The sequence below is a fragment of the Bos grunniens genome, chromosome 4 (assembly GCF_055505025.1).
Source record: "Bos grunniens cultivar Pamir isolate PY7600 chromosome 4, Bosgru_T2T1.0, whole genome shotgun sequence".
In the NCBI taxonomy this organism is placed as follows: Eukaryota; Metazoa; Chordata; class Mammalia; order Artiodactyla; family Bovidae; genus Bos; species Bos grunniens.
In genome coordinates, this window is record NC_141168.1 from 17895643 (window position 1) to 17919727 (window position 24085).

Genomic DNA, 24085 nt, shown 5'->3' on the forward strand with positions numbered 1-24085 from the left:
AGTGACTTATCACAACAGTGTAAAACAGTTTTGTTTTCTTCACACCCTCTCCAGCCTTTATTCTTGTAGACTTTCTGGTGATGACCATTCTGACTGGTATGGGGTGGTACCTCATTGTAGTTTTGATTTGCATTTCTCTAATATTGGAGAAGACTCTTGAGAGTCCCTTGGACTGCAAGGAGATCCAACCAGTCCATTCTGAAGGAGATCAGCCCTGGGATTTCTTTGGAAGGAATGATGCTAAAGGTGAAACTCCAGTACTTTGGCCACCTCATGAGAAGAGTTGACTCATTGGAAAAGACTCTGATGCTGGGAGGGATTGGGGGCAGGAGGAGAAGGGGACGACAGAGGATGCATCACTGACTCGATGGACGTGAGTCTGAGTGAACTCCGGGAGTTGGTGATGGACAGGGAGGCCTGGTGTGCTGCCATTCATGGGGTCGCAAAGAGTCGGACACGACTGAGTGACTGAACTGAACTGAATAATGTGATGTTGAGCATCTTTTCATGTGATTTTGGCTATCTGTATATTTTCTTTGGAGAAAGGTCTACTTAGATATTCTGCCCATTTTTTAAATTTTGGATTCAGTTGTTTGTTTTTTTGACATAGATTGTGTGAGCTGTTTGTATGTTTTGGAGATTAATCCCCTGTCTGTCACTTCACTTGCAAATATTTTCTCCCATTCTGTGGGTTGTCTTTTTCATTTTGTTTATGGTTTCTTTTGCCATGAAAAAGCTTTTAAGTTTAATTAGGTCACATCTGTTTATTTTTTGTTTTTATTTCCATTACTCTTGGAGGTGGATCAAAAAGTTATTGCTGTCATTATGTCAAAGAGCGTTCTGCCTATGTTTTCCTCTAGGAGTTTTTATAGTATCCAGTCTTACATGTAGGTCTTTGATCCATTTTGAGTTTATTTTTGTGTATGATGTTAGAAAATGTTCTAATTTCATTGTTTTACATATAGCTGTCCAGTTTTCCTAATACCATATATTGAAGAAACTGTCCTTTCTCTATTGTATTTTCTTTTATTTGTTTATTTCTTTTTTGGCTGTGCCAACTTGTCGTGGTGGCATGTAGGATCTTTGGTCTTTGTTGAGGCACGTGGAATTTTTAGTTGAGGTATGGGTAATCTTTAGTTGTAGTGTGTGAACTTTTACTTGGGGCATGTGGGATCTGGTTCCCTGGCCAGGGATCAAGCCTGGTCTCCTATATTGGGAGCATGGAGTTTTAGCCTTTGAACCACCAGGGAAGCCCCATCTATTGGATAATCTTACCTCCTTTTTCATAGATTAGTTGACCAAAGGTGTGTGGGCTTATTTCTAGGATTTCTATCCTGTTTTCACTGGTCTACATTTGTTTTTGCACCAGTACCATCTGTTGTGATATTTGTGGCTTTGTAGTGTAATCTGAATCAGAGAGCCTGATTCTTCCCGCTGTAATTTTCTTTCTCAAGATTGCTTTGGCTATTCAAGGCCTTCTGTGTTTCCATACAAATTTAAAATTTTCCTATTCTGTGAAAAATGCCATTGGTAATTTGATAGAATCTGTAGATTTGACTGAATTCAATTTGATTGAGTCTGTAGATTGCCTGAGGTAGTACAGTCATTTTGACTATTGATTGTTCCAAGCCAAGAACATAGTATATCTTTCCATCTGTTTGTGTCATCTTTGATTTCTTACATCAGTGTCTTATATTAATAGTTTTCAGTTTTTTTGGCCTCCTGAGGTAGGTTTATTGTTAGACATTTTATTCTTTTTGATGCGATGTTAAATGGGATTTCTTCCTTAATTTCCAATTCCACTCTTTTGTTATTGAGTTCAGTTCAGTCGCGTCCAACTTTTGCGACCCTATGAATTGCAGCACGCCAGGCCTCTCTGTCCATCACCAACTCCCGGAGTTCACTCAGACTCACGTCCATCGAGTCAGTGATGCCATCCAGCCATCTCATCCTCTGTCATCCCCTTCTCCTCCTGCCCCCAATCCCTCCCAACATCAGAGTCTTTTCCAGTGAGTCAACTCTTCACATGAGGTGGCCAAAGTACTGGAGTTTGAGCTTTAGCATCATTCCTTCCAAAGAAATCCCAGAGCTGATCTCCTTTAGAATGGACTGGTTGGATCTCCTTGCAGTCCAAGGGACTCTCAAGAGTCTTGTCCAACACCACAGTTCAGAAACATCAATTCTTTGCTGCTCAGCTTTCTTCACAGTCCAACTCTCACATCCATACATGACCACAGGAAAAACCATAGCCTTGACTAGACGGACCTTTGTTGGCAAAGTAATGTCTCTGCTTTTGAATATGCTATCCAGGTTAGTCATAACTTTCCTTCCAAGGAGTAAGCGTCTTTTAATTTCATGGCTGCAGTCACCATCTGCAGTAATTTTGGAGCCCAAAAAGATAAAGTCTGACACTGTTTCCACTGTTTCCCCATCTATTTCCCATGAAATGATGGGACCAGATGCTATGATCTTCATTTTCTGAATGTTGAGCTTTAAGCCAACCTTTTTGGTCTCCACTTTCACTTTCATCAAGAGGCTTTTTAGTTCCTCTTCACTTTCTGCCATAAGGGTGGTGTCATCTGCATATCTGAGGTTATTGATATTTCTCCTGGCAATCTTGATTCCAGCTTGTGTTTCTTCCAGCCCAGCGTTTCTCATGATGTACTCTGCATAGAAGTTAAATAAGCAGGGTGACAATATGCAGCCTTGACGTACTCCTTTTCCTATTTGGAACAAGTCTGTTGTTCCATGTCCAGTTCTAACTGTTGCTTCCTGACCTGCATATAGGTTTCTCAAGAGGCAGGTCAGGTGGTCTGGTATTCCCATCTCTTGAAGAATTTTCCACAGTTTTTTGTGATCCACACAGTCAAAGGCTTTGGCATAGTCAATAAAGCAGAAATAGTTGTTTTTCTGGAACTCTCTTGCTTTTTTGATGATCCAGCAGATGTTGGCAGTTTGATATCTGGTTCTTCTGCCTTTTCTAAAACCAGCTTGAACATCTGGAAGTTCATGGTTCATGTATTGCTGACGCCTGGCTTGGACAATTTTGAGCATTACTTTACTAGCATGTGAGATGAGTGTAACTGTGTGGTAGTTTGAGCATTCTTTGGCATTGCCTTTCTTTGGGATTGGAATGAAAACTGACCTTTTCCAGTCCTGTGGCCACTGCTGAGTTTTCCAAATTTGCTGGCATATTGAGTGCAGCACTTTCACAGCATCATCTTTCAGGATTTGGAATAGCTCCACTGGAATTCTATCACCTCCACTAGCTTTGTTCGTAGTGATGCTTTCTAAGGCCCACTTGACTTCACATTCCAGGATGTCTGTTTCTAGATGAATGATCACACCATCGTGATTATCTGTATAGGAATGCAAGAGATTTTTTTTTTGGTTTGTTTTTAATTTTGTATTCTGCAAGTTTACTGAATTAATTGAGTTCTAGTAGTTTTCTGGTAGTATCTTTAGGTTTTTCTAATTATAGAATTTTGTCAAGAGAATACACTGGTCATAGCAGACACCCTCTTCCAACAACACAAGAGAAGACTCTACACATGGCCATCACCAGATGGTCAACACCAAAATCAGATTGATCTTTTCAGCCAAAGATGGAGAAGGTCTATACAGTCAGCAAAAACAAGACCGGGAGATGACTGTGGCTCAGATCATGAGCTCCTTATTGCCAAATTCAGACTTAACATTGAAGAAAGTAGGGAAAACCACTAGACCATTCAGGTATGACCTAAATCAAATCCCTTATGATTATACAGTGGAAGTGAGAAATAGATTTAAGGGACTAGATCTGAGAGATAGAGTGCCTGATGAACTGTGGACTGAGGTTTGTGACATTATACAGGAGACAGGGATCAAGACCATCTCCATAAAAAAGAAATGCAAAAAAGCAAAATGGCTGTCTGAGGAGGCCTTACAAATAGCTGTGAAAAGAAGAGAAGTGAAAAGCAAAGGAGAAAAGGAAATATATAGACATCTGAATGCAGAGTTCCAAAGAATAGCAAGAAGAGATAAGAAAGCCTTCTTCAGTGATCAATGCAAAGAAATAGAGGAAAACAACAGAATGGGAAAGACTAGAGATCTCTTCAAGAAAATTAGAGATACCAAGGGAACATTTCATGCAAAGATGGGCTCGATAAAGGACAGAAATGGTATGGACCCAAGAGAAGCAGAAGATATTAAGAGGTGGCAAGAATACACAGAAGAACTGTACAAAAAAGATCTTCATGACCAAGATAATCACAATGGTGTGATCACTGACCTAGAGCCAGACATCCTGGAATGTGAAGTCAAGTGGGCCTTAGAAAGCATCACTACGAACAAAGCTAGTGGAGGTGATGGAATTCCAGTGGAGCTATTTCAAATCCTGAAAGATGATGCTGGGAAAGTGCTGCACTCAATATGCCAGCAAATTTGGAAAACTCAGCAGTGGCCACAGGACTGGAAAAGGTCAGTTTTCATTCCAATCCCAAAGAAAGGCAATGCCAAAGAATGCTCAAACTACCGCACAATTGCACTCATCTCACATGCTAGTAAAGTAATGCTCAAAATTCTCCAAGCCAGGCTTCAGCAATACATGAACCGTGAACCTCCAGATGTTCAAGCTGGATTTAGAAAAGGCAGAAGAACCAGATATCAAACTGCCAATATCCGCTGGATCATCAAAAAAGCAAGAGAGTTCCAGAAAAACAACTATTTCTGCTTTATTGACTATGCCAAAGCCTTTGACTGTGTGGATCACAAAAAACTGTGGAAAATTCTTCAAGAGATGGGAATACCAGACCACCTGACCTGCCTCTTGAGAACTTGTATGCATGTCAGGAAGCAACAGTTAGAACTGGACATGGAACAACAGACTTGTTCCAAATAGGAAAAGGAGTATGTCAAGGCTATATATTGTCACCCTGCTTATTTCACTTATATGCAGATTACATCATGAGAAATACTGGGTTGGAAGAAGCATAAGCTGGAATCAAGATTGCTGGGAGAAATATCAATAACCTCAGATATGCAGATGACACCACCCTTATGGCAGAAAGTGAAGAGGAACTAAAAAGCCTCTTGATGAAAGTGAAAGTGGAGAGTGAAAAGTTGGCTTAAAGCTCAACATTCAGATAACAAAGATCATAGCATCTGGTCCCATCATTTCATGGGAAATAGATGGGGAAACAGTGGAAACAGTGTCAGACTTTATCTTTTTGGGCTCCAAAATTACTGCAGATGGTGACCGCAGCCATGAAATTAAAAGACGCTTACTCCTTGGAAGGAAAGTTATGACCAACCTAGATAGCATATTCAAAAGCAGAGACATTCCTTTGCTGACAAAGGTCCGTCTAGTTAAGGCTATGGTTTTTCCAGTGGTCATGTATGGATGTGAGAGTTGGACTGTGAAGAAAGCTGAGTGCCAAAGAATTGATACTTTTGAACTGTGGTGTTGGAGAAGATTCTTGAGAGTCACTTGGACTGCAAGGAGATCCAACCAGTCCATTCTGAAGGAGATCAGCCCTGGGATTTCTTTGGAAGGAATGATGCTAAAGGTGAAACTCCAGTACTTTGGCCACCTCATGTGAAGAGTTGACTCACTGGAAAAGACTCTGATGTTGGGAGGGATTGGGGGCAGGAGGAGAAGGGGACGACAGAGGATGAGATGGCTCGATGGCATCACCGACTCGATGGACGTGAGTTTGAGGAAACACTGGGAGATGGTGATGGACAGGGAGGCCTGGTGTGCTGCAATTCATGGGGTCGCAAAGAGTCAGACACGACTGAGCAACTGAACTGAATGGAACTGAACTGATGTGTCTTCTCTAAACATTGATAATTTTACTTCTTCTTTCCTAATTTGAATTCCTTTTATTTCTTTTTCTTTTGATTGCTGTGGCCAGTACTCCCAAAACTATGTTGAATAAAAGTCATGAAAGTGGACATCAATGCCCTGTTCCTGATCTTAGAATGCTTTCAGCTTTCCACTGTTGGGAATGATGTTAGTTGTCGGTTTGTCATATATGGCCTTCTTTAAGGTAAAGTAATTTCCCTCTGTGCCCACTTTCTGGAGAGTTTTAATCCTAAACAGGTGTTGAATTTTGTCAAAAGCTTTTTCTGCATCTATTGAGATGATCAGATGGTTTTTATGCTTCAGTTTTTTAATATTATGTATCACACTAATTTGTGGATATTGAAGAATCCTTGGAATAAATCCCACTTGATCATGGTTTGTGATCCTTTTAATGTATTGTCGGATTCAGTTTGCTAGTATTTTGTTGGGTATTTTTGTGTCTGTGTTCATCAGTGATATTGATACCTAATTTTCTTTGTTTTTTTCTCTGTCTCTGTCTGGTTTTGGTATGGAGATGATGGTGCTGTCATAGAATGTGCTTGGGAGTGTTCCTTTTTCCTCTGGAATGTTTTAGGAAGAATTTCAGAAGGATAGGTATTAATTTATCTTTAAATATTGGATAGAAATCTCCTGTGAAGCCATCTGATCCTGGACTTTTGCTGGAAGTTTTAAAATCAGTTTTAATTTCAGTATCTATGATTGGTCTGTTCATATTTTCTGTTTCTTTCTGGTTCAGTCTTGGAAGGTTGTACTTTTCAAAGAATTTATTCATCTCTTCTAGGTTGTTCATTTTATTGGTATGTAGTTATTTGCAGTAGTTTCTTATGATCCTTTGTGTTTCTGTGGTGTCCATTGTAACTCTTTTGTGCCCATTTTTGATTTTATGGATTTGAGTCCTCTCTTTTTTGGGTGAATCTGGCTAAAGATTTATCAATTTTGCTTATCTTTTCAAAGAACCAGATTTTGGTTTCATTGATCTTTTCTGTTTACTTCATTGCTATTTCATTTATTTCTGCTCTATATGATTTCTTTCCATTCCTCAAAAATTTTAAGATTTTTTGTTGTTGTTCTTTCTCTAGTTGTTTTAGGTGTAAGATTAGGGTGTTTATTTGGGATTTTTCTTGTTTCTTGAGGTAAGATTGTATTGCTATAAACTCCTCCCTTAGAACTGCTTTTTCTGCATTCCATAGGTTTTGGATCATTTAATTTTCATTGTCATTTGTCTCTAGATACTTTTTATTTTTCCTCTTTGATTTCTTCAGTGATCCATTGATTATTTCATAACATATAGTTTAGCCTCATACATTTTTTATTTTTACAGTTTTTCCCCCCCTGTAATTGATTTCTAATCTTATAGATTTTGGTTAGAAAAGACGCTTCTATGATTTTCAATTTTATTAAATTTACTGAGGCTTGATTTGTGGCCCAACATGTAATCTATCCTGAAGAATGTTCCATGTACACTTGAGAAGAAAGTGTTTTCTGCTGTTTTCAGATGGAATGTTCTATAAATATTAAGTCTGTCTGGTCTAATGTGTCATTTAAAGCCTGTGTTTCCATATAGATTTTTTTGTCTGGATGATCTGTCCATTGGTGTAAGTGGGGTGTTAAAGTCCCCCACTATTTTTGTGTTACTGGCAGTTTCCCCTTTTATGGATCTTAGCATTTGTCTTATATATTGAGGTGCTTCTTTGCTAGGTGCATATATATTTAGAATTGTAATAACTTCTTGGATTGATCACTTCATCATTATGTAGTATCTTTATTTGCCTCTTAAAAGTCTTTATTTTAAAGTCTAGTTTGTCTTATATGAGAATTGCTACTCCAGCTTTCTTTTAATATCCCTTTGCATGGAATACCTTTTTCCATCCCCTCACTTTCAGTCTGTATGTGTCCCTAGATCTGAAGTGGATGTCTTATAGGCAGCATATATACAGGTCTTGTTTCTGTATCCATTCAACCAGTCTATATCTTTTGGTTGAAGCATGTAATCCATTTACATTTAAGGTAATTATGTGTGTTCCTAGAGCCATTTTGTTGGTTGATTTGAATCTGTTTTTGTAGGTCTTTTTTCTTCCCTTCCTCTTTTGTTCTCTTCTCTTGTGATTTGATATCCATCTTTAATGTTGTGTTTGGATTGCTCTTTTGTGTATGGATATCTATTATACATTTTTGGTTTATGGCTCCCATGAGGTTTTTGAGATAGCACTCTCTCTCTCTCTATACACACACACACACACACACACACACACACACACACACACACATATATATAGTATATATATATATATATATGATATACAAGATTGTTTTAAGTTGCTGGTCTCTTAATTTCCATGCATTTCCAATATTCTGCATTTGTATTCTCCTCTTCTCACAGTTGTTGGTTTTGATATCATATTTGTGTGTGGATGATTTCCTACCTTTACTTTAGGTTTGACTTTACTGGTGAGCTTTCTTGTTTGTAATTTTCTTATTTCAAGTTGTGGACTTTTCTTTTCCACCCAGAGAAGTTCCTTCAGGGTTTGTTGTAAAGCTGGTTTGGTGGCATTGAATTCTTTTAACTTTTGCTTGTTTGTTAAGCTTTTGATTTCTTTGTCAAATCTAAATGACAGCCTTGCTGGGTAGAGTAGTCTTGCTTGGGGGTTTTTCCCTTTCATTACTTTAAATATATCATGCTCTTCCATTCTGGTCTGTAGAGTTTCTTTTGTAAGATAAGCTGATAAAATTTTGGAGATTCCCTTGTATCTTATTTATTGTTTTTTCCTTGTTGCTTTTAATATTTTTTCTTTGTCTTTAATTTTTGTTACTTTGATTAATAGGTGTCTCAGCATGTTCCTCCTTGGGTTTATCTTGTATGAGACTTTCTGTTCTTCCCAGACTTGAGTGTTTCCTTTCTCATGTTGGGATTCCCAGGTGGCTCAGTGGTAAAGAATCAGCCTGCCAATGCAGGAGACACAGGTTCAATCCCTGGGTGGGGAAGATCCCCTGGAAGAGGAAATGGAAACCCACTCCAGTATTCTTGCCTGGAGAATATCCATGGACAGAGGAGCCTGGCAAGCTACAGTCCATGGGGTTGCAAAGAGTCGGACATGACTGATCATGCACGTACCACATACCTTTCTAATGTTAGGGAAGTTTTCAGCTATAATCTTTTAAAATCTCAACATTGTCTCAAGCTCTTTCTCTGTTTCCTTCACATAATAGGGTGAAGGATGTGAATGTTGGTGCATTTAATATTGTCCCAGAGGTCTCTGAGAGTATCCTCATTTCTTTTTATTGTTTTTTTCTTTATTCCTTGGAAGTGATTTCCACCACTGTGTCTTCCAGCTCACTTATTTGTTTTTCTCCCTCATTTATTGTGCTATTGTGCTAGCCTTCTACTTTTCATTGCATTCCTTCCATTCTTCAGTGTATTTTTTCATTGCAGTTATTGTATTCTTCTGTTTATCTGTCGATAAAGGACAGAAATGGTATGGACCTATCAGAGGCAGAAGATATTAAGAAGAGGTGGCAAGAATACACAGAAGAACTGTACAAAAAAGGTCTTCATGACCCAGATAATCACAATGGTGTGATCACTCACCTAAAGCCAGACATCCTGGATTGTGAAGTCAAGTGGGCCTTAGAAAGCATCACTATGAACAAAGCTAGTGGAGGTGATGGAATTCCAGTTGAGCTATTCCAAATCCTGAAAGATGATGCTGTGAAAGTGCTGCACTCAATATGCCAGCAAATTTGGAAAACTCAGCAGTGGCCACAGGACTGGAAAAGGTCAGTTTTCATTCCAATCCCAAAGAAAGGCAATGCCAAAGAATGCTCAAACTACCACACAATTGCACTCATTTCACACGCTAGTAAAGTAATGCTCAAAATTCTCCAAGCCAGGCTTCAGCAATACGTGAACCGTGAACTTCTAGATGTTCAAGCTGGTTTTAGAAAAGGCAGAGGAACCAGAGATAAATTGCCAACATCTGCTGGATCATGGAAAAAGCAAGAGAGTTCCAGAAACACATCTATTTCTGCTTTATTGACTATGCCAAAGCCTTTGACTGTGTGGATCACAATAAACTGGAAAATTCTTCAAGAGATGGGAATACCAGACCACCTGACCTGCCTCTTGAGAAACCTATATGCAGGTCAGGAAGCAACAGTTAGAACTGGACATGGAACAACAGACTTGTTCCAAATAGGAAAAGGAGTATGTCAAGGCTGCATATTGTCACCCTGCTTATTTAACTTATATGCAGAGTACATCATGAGAAATGCTGGGCTGGAAGAAGCACAAGCTGGAATCAAGATTGCCGGGAGAAATATCAATAACCTCAGATATGCAGATGATACCACCCTTATAGCAGAAAGTGAAGAAGAACTAAAGAGCCTCTTGATGAAAGTGAAAGAGGAGAGTGAAAAAGTTGGCTTAAAGCTCAACATTCAGAAAACAAAGATCATGGCATCTAGCCCTATCACTTCATGGCAAATAGGTGGGGAAAAAATGGAAACAGTGAGAGACTTTATTTTCTTGGGCTCCAAAATCATTGCAGATGCTGACTGCAGCCATGCAATTAAAAGACGCTTGCTCCCTGGAAGAAAAGCTATGACAAACCTAGACATTAAAAGCAGAGATATCACTTTGCCGACAAAGGTCCGTATGGTCAAAGCTATTGTTTGTTCAGTAGTCATGTATGGAATGTGCGTTTTGGACCATAAAGAAGGCTGAGCACTGAAAAACTTATGCTTTTGAACTGTGATGCTGGAGAAGTCTCTTGAGAGTCCCTTGGATGGCAGGGATTCAAACCAGTCATTCCTATAGGAAATCAACCCTGAATATTCTTGGATAGATTGATGCTGAAGCTCCCATGCTTTGGCCAAATGACGTGAAGAGCCAATTCATTGGAAAAGACCCTGATGCTGGGAAAGATTGAAGGCAGGAGGACAAGGGGATGGCAGAGGATGAGATGGTTGGATGGTATCACCGACTCAATGAACATGAGTTTGAACAAACTCCAGGGGATAGTGAAGGGCAGGGAAGCCGGGCGTGCTGTAGTCCATGGGGTCACAGAGAGTCATGACTGAGCGACTGAACAACAACCCATTTCACTTTTACCTCCTGCCACTGGCAACTACCAGTGTGTTCTCCGTATCTGTGAGAGTATTTGTTTTTTATTTCACATAAGGGAGATCATACAGTGTTTGTCTTTATTTGGCTTATTTCACTGAGCATTGTGCCCTTCAGGTCTATACAAGGAATTCCTTCCTTCCCGCCTTTATTTATGTATTTGACCATGCTGGGTCTTTGTTGCTGCACACAGGCTTTCTCTAGTTGCAGCAAGTGGCAGGCTACTCTTCGCTGTGGTGTGGAGGCTTCTCATTGCTGTGGCTTCTCTGGTTGCAGAGCACTGGCTCTAGGTGCGTGGGCATTGGTAGATGTAGCACGTGGGCTCAGTAGTTTTGATTCATGGGCTTTGTTGCCCTGAAACATGTGGGATATTCCCAGACTGGGGATTGAACTTGTGTCCCCTGCATTTGCAGGTGGATTCTTAACCACTGAATCACCAAGGAGGGCCCAGGTTCCTTGTTTTTTATAGCTCAATAATATCCCACTGTATATATCCATACTACATTTACTTTATATGCTCATCCACCCGTGGATTCTTAGGTTGTTTCTGTATTTTGGCTATTGCAAATAACACTGCAATGAACATGGGAGTGTAGATATTTCTTTAAGTGTTTTTGCTTCTTTTGGATAAATAGAACTGGAATTGCTGGATCATATGGTAGTTCTATTTTTAATTTTTTTGAGGAATTACTGTACTGTTTTCCATAGTGGCTGCATCAATTTGTAGCCCCACCATTGGTGAATATAGGGTGTAAAAGTTCAAAAGTATTCCCTTTTCTCCACATCCTTACCAACGCCTGTGATCTCTTGCCTTTTTGATACTAGCCATTCTAACATGTATGGGGTGATATCTCACTGTGGTTTTAATTTGCATTTCTTTGGTGATTAGTATTGTTGGGTATATTTTCATATACTTGCTGGCCATCTGTACGTCATCTTAGGAAAAATGTCTATCAGATCCTCTGCCCATTTGTAAATTGAATTGTTTTCTTGAGTTGTATGAGTTCTTTTCATATTTTGGATATTATTATTCATTCACTGGATATGGGGTATTAAAGTCCCCTACTATTTCTGTATTGCCATCTATTTCTCCCTTTAGATCTGTTAGCATTTGCTTTGTATATTTAGGTATTCCTGTATCGGGTACATAAGTATTTGTTGTATCCTCTCACAGGACTGACACCTTTATTACTATGTAATGACCTTCTTTGTGACTTCTTTTTTGTCTGGTAAGAGTATAGCTGTCTTAACGTTGGCTTTTCCATTAGCATGGAATACCGTTTTTGTTTTGTGCTACCATGAGGCTTACATAAGACATCTGAGAGATACAACAATTTATCTTTGATAGTGATTTAAGTATAGTGCTTTCCAAAGCACTACATTTTTACTCCCACCCACACTTTGGTTTTGATATGACAGTGTATCTATTTATGTCTTGTGTGTCCATTAACACATTATTGTAGTTACTTTTTATTACTTTTGGAGTGGGCAGAGGGAGAGCAGGAAGATGTGCCAGCCAGCCTCTAGGTCTCTGGAGAGGATTATAGTTGGTCCCTAGATGTGTGTTTAATTGGAAGCCTGCTGCTCGGGTTGCAGCTATGAAGATAAGCTACCAGGCCTCTTTCCAGAAAGATGTTTCAGTCTGCTGAGTCTCTGCTGCTGTGCGCTGGGGTGTAGGTAGTTAAGAATTCTTTCTCTGCTTATTATAATCTTGTGGGACATAGAAACAAACTCTGCTGGCCACCAGAGCCAGGCAATCAAGGGGTGTCCCCTGGGCAGTAGCCACAAAATTGGGACATGGTACATGTACAGAAGCTCCTTTCTGGGAGAAACCAGCGATCTGGAGCAAGACAGAAAGCACAGAGATGGCACCTGCCAGCCTCCATGTTTACAGACTATCTTTGCAGAATAGGTTCCTAGATGGATGTTGTTAAATTACCTCTGTGTGAGCTAGGGTAGATAGCTAGGTAGTCCTTGGGAGCACTCTAAGAACAATGCTCAGTTTATGATAGCCCGGTCTTGTGTGCCTCATGGATGCAAGCCCTGTTGGCTTTCAAAACTAGATGTTTTGGGGGCTCATCTCTCAGGTGCTGGTCTTAAAAGCTGTGCTGCCAGATGTGGGGTTCAAACCCATCACTCCTCATGGAGAAGCTCAAACTTGTGAGTTCTCCTCTTATCTTGCCTTGGAAATCCTATGGACAGAGGAGCCTGGTAGGCTACAGTTCAAAGGGTTGCAAAGAGTCAGACGTGACTGAGCACCTAAGCATGAACTGGGGGAGGGTTCATGGTAAGATTGTGTCTCAGCCTGTCCCAGCCATCTTGATGTGGGTTTTTTTCTTTGCTTGATGTGTAGGAGTCATTAAGCTACTTTTGGGGTTTCTTTCAGAGGATATTGTTTTGTATGAGTTGTAGATTCAGTGTGTCCATGAGAGGAGGCGAGTTCATCTTGAACCCAAACCTTTATGAACTTTTTATAGCCTACTTTTGGCATGCAACAATATGTTACAGTCATTTTTCATGCCAATGAAAATAAAAGTCAAGCCCTTTTTCATGCTGAAAAATGTCATTTTATGTGTACTCCAAATGTTACTTTAAATCACTTTATCAGTTCTGTGTAAATGTCTAGACTATTTGATATCTGTCGATTATAAACAACAGTTATAAGCACCCTTGTGCTTACATTTTTATCCAAGTATGCAATTATCTCTTTAGGATAATTCTTAGAAATTGGATTGGTAGGTCAGGGGGTCTGCTCATTTTCCATTTTGATATACTGTGCTAAAATTCTCTTTAGGAAGATTGTGCCAAAGTGGTAGGCCCCACTGTGTCACATAATTGCCAACTGGTTTTGTTCATCTTTTTCATCTTTGCCAACCTTACCGACAATAAATGATATCCCTTTGTTATTATAATTCATATTTCTTCAATTAGGAATGAAACTGAATGGTCCTTTCATATTTTAATTGGGTGTCTACTTTAGCTTGCCCACTCCTTGTCTTAAATTCAGTTTTAAAACATTGATTTGTGACCATCCTTCATACCTATAAAGTATTTTAGTTACTTTGCTAACATACTGCAGATATTCCCTCCAATTTTTTGTCTTTCATTCCTATTTATGCTCCCCTTTCTTTGTACAGGAACTTAAAGTTCATAGGCAGTCAAATATATCAATATGTTTATTTACAGTGTCTGGGTTCTGTGATTAGAATGATAAGGATACATATCTCTTTATTTCCAGTCTTTCTATGGCCTTGTGTTTTTTTGGGAGAAAGGGTGTGTAAGCTTAAAAAAATTTTTTTTTTGCTGTATTGCATGGCATATGGGATCTTAGTTCCCCCACCAGGGATCAAACCTATGCCCCCTGCAGTCAAAGCATGAGTCTTAACCTCTGTTCTGCCAGGAAAGTCTCTAAACTTTTTACTGAAGTATAACAATACGTGAAACGTGAAATTCTAGATGTTCAAGCTGGTTTTAGAAAAAGCAGAGGAACCAGAGATCAAATTGCCAAGATCTGCTGGATCATTGAAAAAGCAAGAGGGTTTCAGAAAAAACATCTATTTCTGGTTTATTGATTATGTCAAAGCCTTTGACTCTGTGGACAACAACAAATGGTGGAAAATTCTGAAAGAGATGGGGATACCAGACCACCTGACCTGCCTCTTGAGAAATTTCTATGCAGGTCAGGAAGCAACAGTTAGAACTGGACATGGACCAACAGACTGGTTCCAAATAGGAAAAGGAGTACGTCAAGGCTGTATATTGTCACCCTGCTTATTTAACTTATATGCAGAGTACATCATGAGAAACGCTGGGCTGGAGGAAGCAAAAGCTGGAATCAATATTGCCAGAAGAAATAGCAATAACCTCAGATATGCAGATGACACCACCCTTATGGCAGAAAGTGAAGAAGAACTAAAGAGCCTCTTGATGAAAATGAAAGAGGAGAGAAAAAGTTGGCTTAAAGCTCAACATTCAGAAAACGAAGATCATGGCATCTGGTCCCATCACTTCATGGCAAATAGATGGAGAAACACTGGAAACAGTGGCTGCCTTTATTTTTGGGGGCTGCAAAATCACTGCAGATGGTGATTGCAGCCATGAAATTAAAAGGCACTTACTCCTTGGAAGGAAAGTTATGACCAACCTAGACAGCATATTAAAAACCAGAGACATTACTTTGTCAACAAAGGTCCATCTAGTCAAGGCTATGGTTTATCCAATAGTCATGTATGGATGTGAGAGTTGGACTATAAAGAAAACTGAGCGCTGAAGAATTGATGCTTTTGAACTGTGGTGTCGGAGAAGACTCTCGAGAGTCCCTTGGACCGCAAGGAGATCCAACAAGTCCATCCTAAAGGAAATCAGTCCTGAATATTCATTGGAAGGACTGATGCTGAAGCTGAAACTCCAAATACTTTGGCTACCTCATGTGAAGAGTTGACTCATTGGAAAAGGCTCTGATGCTGGGAAAGACTGAAGGCGGGAGGAGAAGGGGATGACAGAGAATGAGATGGTTGGATGGCATCACTAACTCAATGGGCATGAGTTTGAGTAAACTCCAGGAGTTGGTGATGGACAGGAAGGCTTGGCATGCTGCAGTCCATGGGGTTGCAAAGAGTCGGACACTGAGCGACTGAACTGAACATACTTATGTGTGCTCAGTAGTGTCTGATTCTCTGCGACCCTGTGGACTGTAGCTTGCCCGGCTCCTCTGTCCATGGGATTCTCCAGGCAAGAATACTGCAGTGGGTTGCCATGCCCTCCTCCAGGGGATCTTCCTGACCCAGGGATGGAACCTGTGTCTCCTGCATTGGCAGGCAGATTCTTTACCACTGAGCCATCTTTGAAGCCCCCATAACATGCATGTAAAAGTGTTCAAATCATTAAGTCTACAACTTCATTTTCACAAAGTGATATGCATCCCAGATTCTAACCCAGAAATCCCTGCTCTGATATGCCCTCTTTCAGGCCATTATAGTATCAAAGTGTGAGGTCAATGCAGGAAACAACTTTATGATTTCCTGAATGGCAGCCCAGTTGTCCCTACACTATTTATTGAATACCCTGTTTTTTACTCATGGATTAGAACTGTCTGCTTATATTCCCACAATTACTTGGTCTATTTCTAGCTTTGCTATTTTAGTCCATTGATCTGTCTGGTTTCATCACTGTCATATTCTTTTCATTAGTCAGATGGGGTTTATAGTATATTTTCAAATCTGGATGTGTATGCCCCACCTCACTGCTATTCTTTCTCAAATAACCTTTAGAATCATTTATTTGCAATGTGCCTCCCTTGTCAGCCCAAATCCTATTACGATTCTAATTGTTAATTCATTAAATGTATCAGTTCATTTAGGAAAATTTGACTTTTTTCTCTTAATGTTGCCTTCCCATGTAAAAACAAGGTTTTTCTCTCCATTTATTCCATGTTCCTTGCTGGGATTTTATTGTTTTCTTCAAATAGATCTTGTACATCTTGTTATGTTTATTCTTAGGCATTTTAAGGCTTTTCATTATTATTGCAAATAGATGATTTTTTCATTATAACTTCTAGTCTAACATTTTAATTAGTTAATTGTAGAGAGGCAGTTTTTTGTCTATGGATTTTCAAACAGCTTACTGAACCCCTTCCAGTGGGTTTCCATTTGATTCTCATGAGTTTTTCAGGTTTATCATTATACATGTCATGATTCCAATCTATCCCTGCATATTGAATCTTTTGGTCAGCATGTTAAGATTCTATAGCTTGCAGACTGTAAAACTCCATTTCCTCTTCTCTCCAGCCACACTACTTAAAAGAGTTCTTTCTCTTCACTGTATTCATTTCTTTCCCCTACTCAGTCCTCCTGTCCCAACCTGGCTGCAACCATCCTGACCCCACCAAAATGCTTCTTGCTATGGTCTCTCTGGTTCCACATCTCCAAATACAATTGTCATTTTAACCGTCCATCTCGCGGGACGGCTCCCTCTCATGGATTCTGATGGCCATGTCCTCGTGCTCTCACCTTCCCATGGCACCCATCACCTTGCAGTCTTTCTCCTGCATCTTTGCTGCTCTTTCTGAATCCATGGTTCCCCCACCTCTGCAATTTATTATTGAGAATTCTTATTGCTCAACATTAGACCCTCATCTTTTCATATTTTTACTCTCTACTTTTAGCACCCATTGATGATTTTTACCTGAATCAATTCTTAGTGTGGTGGTTATATAATGACTTTCTGTCATTTCTTCTACATTTATTGGTTGGGATTCTTCTATAAAACACATGGAGGCTGAACAACAAGCTGCTGAATAACCAACAAATCACAGAAGAAATCAAAAGGCAGGACCTAGACACTACATCTAGTCCCAAAAGACTTCCTCCTGGTTCATCCTGTCAGAACTGAAGAGGGCAAGTTGACTTTTAGCAGAGGGAGGTATTGCAGGAAAGGAGATGGTTACTGGTTAAGCAAGCTGAATTAGTATGAGAAGGGGTAGGAAAACAGGCGGCTCTCATCTTCCCCAGGTATTGGTTTGCCCAGTGATACCCAAGGGGTGGGTGCAGGGAGAAGTCTGACCTGGCCGGTGCATGTTAACATCACTCCCAGCTTCTGGAAGAGTTGCACAAAATGTCTACAAAAGCTTGGCCCAAATAAATACTAGATCTGGGATGTCAGAATTGCACAATTTGCAGAATGGCTGCAAAGCCTTTCATTTATGTATTTGGTGGGATGAATCCTTATTTTCCCTTTGGCATGAAGATCAATGGAAACGTGACTGGGGTGCAGTATATTGAGTCATTCCTTGTGCTTTGCAGGTTCTTATGAGCGCATCGTTCCTGGGGGCCTTGTGTCTCTTCGCGTCTGTCTGTGTGGTGTGTGCCATTTCTGCATTTACTCTCCCCATTGAGACCAAAGGACGGGCCCTACAGGTAAGTGATGTGGGAATCTAAGTAGTCTCCTTTTGACAAAAGGAAATGTGCTTGGAGTAGGAAAATTCTTTTAAGTAGAGGTGATAATGCCCAAGCCTGTGCTCACACAAGGGTACATTTGTTTAGCAGGTTCCAGTAGAAAAACTGGGTATCCAGTGCTCTTCCATGTAACTTTGAGCAGTATACTGATTATTCACTTCAAACCTTTGCTTCCTGTAAAGCTTGAACTGGGACTAAATGAGTATTACTGATACTTCAGCATTCTACCCTTTCCACTTTTCTTCTGTATAGAAGCAGTGCTGCAGAGCTAAACGTGGCCATAGGGTCAGAAACAGCTGTTTGCATTGCCTGTAGGATCACAGAATCTTTCCTTTTGGTCCCGCTATCTTCCCCCCAGTTTTTTCAACTGCCCATGGTAAGAGTGGAGGCAAAAACTTCCACACTGCACCAGCTGCCATCCAATACTGACAGTCAGACACAAAGTACATAAAAAGAAGTATAATGTGTGCTCCTGGGGGCAAAGTTGTATCAGGGACAGCTTCTCCTAGCCCTCTGCCCTTACGGTTGGCTGTTTCCCTGCCTTAAATACAAAGCTTATTGCTGGCAGGCAAGGGCATGTGTGTACACGCACACATGGGAAATGGGGAGAACAGCTGAGGTTAGTATATACAGTTGACTCCTGAACAGGGGTCAGGACACCAACCTTCCAGGCTGTCAAAGCCTGCAGTATTAAAAACTTAATCTTCAGTGTCCACAGTTCCTCACATCTGCAGATTCAACCAACCATGAACTACAGATCATACAGTACTAGAATATTTACAGTTGGAAAAAAATCCACGTAAAAGTGGACCTGCACAATTCAACCCCATGCTGTTTGAGAGTTAACTATAGTTTGGTGGATCTGAGCTGCCCCATCTAAATGGGACTGTGAAATCATCGTGCTTGTTTGGCTGAATGCAGCCTGCCCTCTCCCATATGCTATTTATAGTGAATCGTGGGCACATGTTAATTATTTGTCCTGGTACAGATGTGTTTTGTTGTCTGAGTAGTTGGAAAACACTACTGAGTAAAGAGGGGGAAAGCACAACACGCTAGTGTCAATTTTTTCTTGTCCTAGATTCAAGATGTGTTATTGTTTTCCCTTTAACTTTTAATCTTTTAATCACAGATTAGATAACTTGCTAAGTAATTAGAAATTTACGGCTTTGTTTAGGTTCCTTACTTGGAAAGGTGACCTAATCACTGAATCCTTAAAACCAGGGATTGTATTAGGTGATTCAGATGATTCCTTTTAATCTTAAATAATAGGATTATCACACTCTTCACACAGTTGAGGAAAGTAAGGTAAGGGAAAGTTAAGTAACTTGTATAAAGGAACATGCTAAATACAGAGGGACTGGAATTTAAACTAGATTGCAAAATTAAGTGGTGCTAAATCTTATGCTAATTTTCTATGGTGGTGGTTTTTTAAAGTAGCAATAATATGTATAAAATGAAATCTGGCTCATCATCTCACGTGCTTTATGGATTTCCGATTCAAGTCATATGCTGCTGCTAAGTCGCTTCAGTCGTGTCCGACTCTGTGCGACCCCACAGACGGCAGCCCATCAGGCTCCTCTGTCCCTGGGATTCTCCAGGCAAGAACACTGGAGTGGGTTGCCATTTCCTTCTCCAGTGCATGAAAGTGGAAAGTGAAAGTGAAGTCGCTTAGTCGTGCCGGACTCTTAGTGACCCCATGGACTGCAGCCCACCAGGCTCCTCCGTCCGTGGGACTTTCCAGGCAAGAGTACTGGAGTGGGGTCAAGTCATATGAGCCACTGACAAAAACCATTCCCTTTTCTGTTGATTGAAATGAAATTATTTTACATGTCTGTTTATAAGACTTAATATCAGTTCCTACAACTTTCATATGCAGATCCAATAAATATATTTGTGTGGGAATATAGCCCTTGATGGCTCTGCTACTCAATGGCTGTATGTCTTCAGGCAAATCTCAAAAGGTGTATGTCTGTATCTCAGTGTTGTGAGCACTTAACATATGAAACTATCTATTAACTGATACAGTAAAACTTCTAAAAATGTTTAAAACATGCCCTAAATTTTACCTTTCAACAGGATCCCAAATAATTTGAATGAACCAACCTGGCCAATAGTTAATAGTAGTAATTCCACTTTAGAATTACTTTAAAAACTTATTTTGATGGACCTAGTAAAGAATTAAAAAAAGAAGGTAAGTATAATGTGATTTTTTCCCCTGAATTATATCTGTAATTGAATTATAAAAGGACTATTGCGTTGTCAGGTACACAGGTAAAAATGTTAGACCTTTAATTCTTTATTAAAGAACCTCCTGTTACTAGTTTTCACTGCCAGATAGCTGAATGTGAAGACTTCAAAAAAATTAAATGTATTATCTATTCTTTCTCCAGCAAATTAAATGAAGATCTGCAAATCTATGTCTACCAAAGAAGAAAAATGTATTTTCACCTTCACAAAGAGCTGTGGCACATTTAAAAACACCTGGTTTAATTTTGGTATACTACTTGGTAGTTAAGAAATTGATCATGTATGTTTGAAAAACAAGAGGATGAAATAAGTTATCTGTATATATAGTCTCTTAGGGAAGAGATCAATACAGAAGTTTCATAAAATATACATTAAGGTTGGTGAGGGATATCTAGGAGAGATGGGGAGGGAGAAGCTGGCTTTCATTGCTTGGCATCAAGTCTGTTCATGTTTATATGAATAAGTAATAAGTATCAGACAAAACCTATACTTGATATTCTCCCATGAGGTATACAGCAAAAGCTGTATTAAAATTTTGTAGCTAAGACATGAGTTTGAGGTGGTATCATTAAGCCTTTCAAAATAGAAGTCATCAAATTCAATTATAATTAGCATACTTAAATTGTGACCTCCATACTTTATAATGAAAATTACTTATTCATAAAAGAATGTACTTAAATTCATTGCAATCTTGTGTATAAAATAACCAAAGTAGCTGGGAATAAACTTTTTCCCATTCTATTTTGACTCTAATTTCATTACAGTATAGCAAGCTTTTCTACATGATGTAATTATATGCCCTTTGGAGAACAACCATGTGCGTGCATATCATACCTGTGCACACAGGTATGCTGTGGAAGAAAAACACCCACGTTATTACATTTAGTCTTTTGTTGCTCTTTGGATTTACGGTAGACTTCTTAAAAGAGGAATCCATACCCAATGACTTGACTCCCCTACTCCTTCCACCCCCATTTTGCAATGGGAAAAAAAATAGAATTTGTTGCTACAATGATGAAGTGTCCCTGGACTGGCGAACTATGTGTATGCAAATCATTCCTATTTGAACTACAGGCACAAATGGCTTAAAGTCAGGAAAATGTCTATAAAGGGCCAGAGAATAAACATTTCAGATTCTGAGCTACATATGGTCTCTGTCAACAGCCCTCGCCAGCCTTTAAAAATGTTAACATTATTAGCTCTCAGGCTGTAATAAAAGGAGGTCATAGGCTGAATTTGGCTAACAGGCCATAGTGGTTTTTTTGAAGTAAGTTTGAAGGCTTAATTAAGATGGAGCCACTCCTGCCCAGGTGCCATGTCAGCAAACCAAAACTTAAATAAGCTGCATGTCCCTGTAAATGGTCTGCTTGACCAGAAACACAGTACAGCCAGTTGGCCAGACACCAAGCCAAATGTGGCTCTCTACTCACCTCCTTATTCATTATCCTCCTGTCTTCAGCTCCCCTTTGCAGTATTTTGGGCCCCTGCAAGTGGAGAGTGCCTGCTTCAAGTGTCAAAGTTTGTTTGGATTGCCTAAATCGTCTTTTGACGGGGAGGATGGAATCCCAAGCTGACTTCCAATGGCCTGTGGGACAAGATGCATAGGCAAAGAGCCCACTGAACCCTTGACGTTGTTTTTCTCATCATAACCAAGGGCAAGCCACTTAGGGATTTGAGCTCTGACCCCTTGTACACAGTTCTGATCCAAACAAACTTTATGTAAGGGGAAAAAGAAATATGTGTGTGTATACTTATTTCCAAGAAAAGTTCCAAGACAGCTTATATTGGGAACCCACAATGGGTGGCAGCAGTTAGGTAATGCATAAAGAGAACGCCACAGCAAAAAGTGTGGGGAGACTTGGAAAATAAGAAATTACAACTGTTTGAACTAATGGCACATCATCATCTAAGTAGCACAAGTCATACTATTAAAAGTCATTAGGGCGACTGCTGCTTTTATAAAGAAATCTTCTCATTTAAAGATTAAATAGATCAATTGCTAAGGGGAATCTTGAATCCAAAGATGTAAAACTGGTAAGCATGGATCAAACACTTGAAAGATTAAAACCTAAGACTCATGTGCTAAGATGGTCATGGACTGAGTTAGATTGACACTGGGCCACCTGACAACCTCAAGAAAAATTCTGTGCAACAAAGTACACTGTAAAATACCACCAGATCCCCAGCCTAGCAGAGTACATCCCTCTTAAGGAGTAATTTGGTTCCCAAAGACCCAAGGCTTATTACCTAAGACTCCTTGAGATCCTTGAGTTTCAAAAAACTGAGCAGTCCGCCTTCTGGCACACCTGCTTATTCTGTCATAATAATTGTGGTCCTGGAAACTGCAGATATCTACAGAAATGGCAAAAATCTAAGACAACCTAGCATTGCAATGGCCATCATCAGGGACATTCCAGTTAGACACACTGTTTATTTAAGAACCACCTGTGAAAATGTTCCCAAATCAACCAGCATGGGATATATTTTAATTGCTATGCAGAAGACTCCAAAATGCTGCAAAATTCCAAAACAGCTTCATTGAAAGATTCAACGCTAAAGGCTATTGAAAAATCTGAGAAAACAAGACAAATGTGGCTCCAACAACTATTTTTCTTTACCTGAATACTGTCTCCTAATCCTAACTGAACTGCCTTTCGACTTTGAAGAGACCAGACCAAAAACATTCATCAAGTTGGTTTTAAAACTGCAACAGCTCCAAGGCCAGATAACTAAGATAATAAAACCCCCTCCTCCTGAACTTGAATACCCCCTTATCTATTCTCAAAGGCGGGGCCTTCCAGGGTGAATGGGACTCTGAGGGATTTTCTGATAAACTCTTAACAGTTATTCCCTTAAACAGCCAAGGGGAAACTAAAACAAATGGAAAACCTTGTAAAATCCTAGTAGGCCAGAATTTACACTCTTTACTGTAACTTCTGCTCACTGGAATCTGTAGATCGGGATCCTGGGAAAACCCACATAAGCTAGCCAAAAGTGAGAATTCTTACCAAAGTCAGCTCTTGCTGGTCCCTGGAGTTTCTGGTCCAGAGAGAAATTTCACGTCCTTCCCTTTCCAAATGAAGACTCTTGGGAATCTGGTTTGGGGAACTCATTGGTTATTGATCCTTTCTCTCCCAGGAATAGCTATTGCCTTCTTGTGTCCTGAGAACTGGCTGGCCTTTCTGCCTGCTGACACCTGGGGGTTGTTTGTTCTTGTGTATGGAGGCAGTTCAACTATCAGGCCACAAAATATGGTTGGACAGAAATGTGGGTTGCATCCCATTTGCAGCTTACCAGCTGTTGCCAGCTTCTCCAGAAACTGTCCAAGTACTTCTTTCTTTTGGCTCTCTTTGGGAGTGACTCTGTATCTAGGGAGGGTAGTAGCTCTTGGTGTTTGTTCAGTACAGCCAGGAACAGTCACTGTCCAGTCTGAAATTTGGTGTTGGGTGGACGGTCCCCTTGGTATCTTTCAGGTTGTAATCCTGTAATCCAATCCTATTTCCTGTTTCACAAATTGAGTCTCTAAGACCAGAAAAAGTTCACCTATCCTTTTTACTAATCAGAACCTCTCCCCTATCTCACAAGGTTTGTGAAAGTGAAAAGTGAAAGTCGCTCAGTCATGTCTGATCCTTAGTCCATGGAATTCTCCAGGCCAGAATACTGGAGTGGGTAGCCTTTCTCTTCTCCAGGGGATCTTCCCCACCCAGGATTGAACCCAGGTCTCCCGCATTGCAGACGGATTCTTTACCAGCTGAGCCTCTAGGGAAGCCCCAAGGCTTGTAGGTACTGTAAAAATGCAGGCTCCAGGTAACATCTTTCTTGGAGGAAGCTGCATTCTTTGTTGATGCCTGTGAGATGTTTGAGTGTCTTTGCTAGGAACTGAGGTTTGTCTCTTTGGAATGCAAACTTCAGGGAGGAAAT

At 40.0% G+C, this 24085-nt stretch overlaps 1 protein-coding gene across 14 annotated transcripts in view; it reads left to right on the top strand.

The window, feature by feature from the left end:
• SVOPL (SVOP like) overlaps window positions 1-20905 on the top strand; it is a 96730-nt gene extending 75825 nt beyond the window's left edge. For 7 of the 14 annotated variants that reach the window (XM_086395361.1, XM_086395360.1, XM_086395365.1 and 4 more), the window contains 2 exons: window positions 17765-17878; window positions 20308-20905. In XM_086395361.1, coding sequence (XP_086251487.1) covers window positions 17765-17878; window positions 20308-20319 — 126 coding nt within the window. In that variant the 3' untranslated portion in view covers window positions 20320-20905. Of the gene's footprint in view, window positions 1-5894; window positions 7739-17764; window positions 17879-19419; window positions 19691-19993; window positions 20109-20307 lie in introns of those variants that run through there. The other 7 variants (XM_086395359.1, XM_086395370.1, XM_086395363.1 and 4 more) reach the window with 5 other exon arrangements.
• Window positions 20906-24085: the final 3180 nt, after the last annotated feature.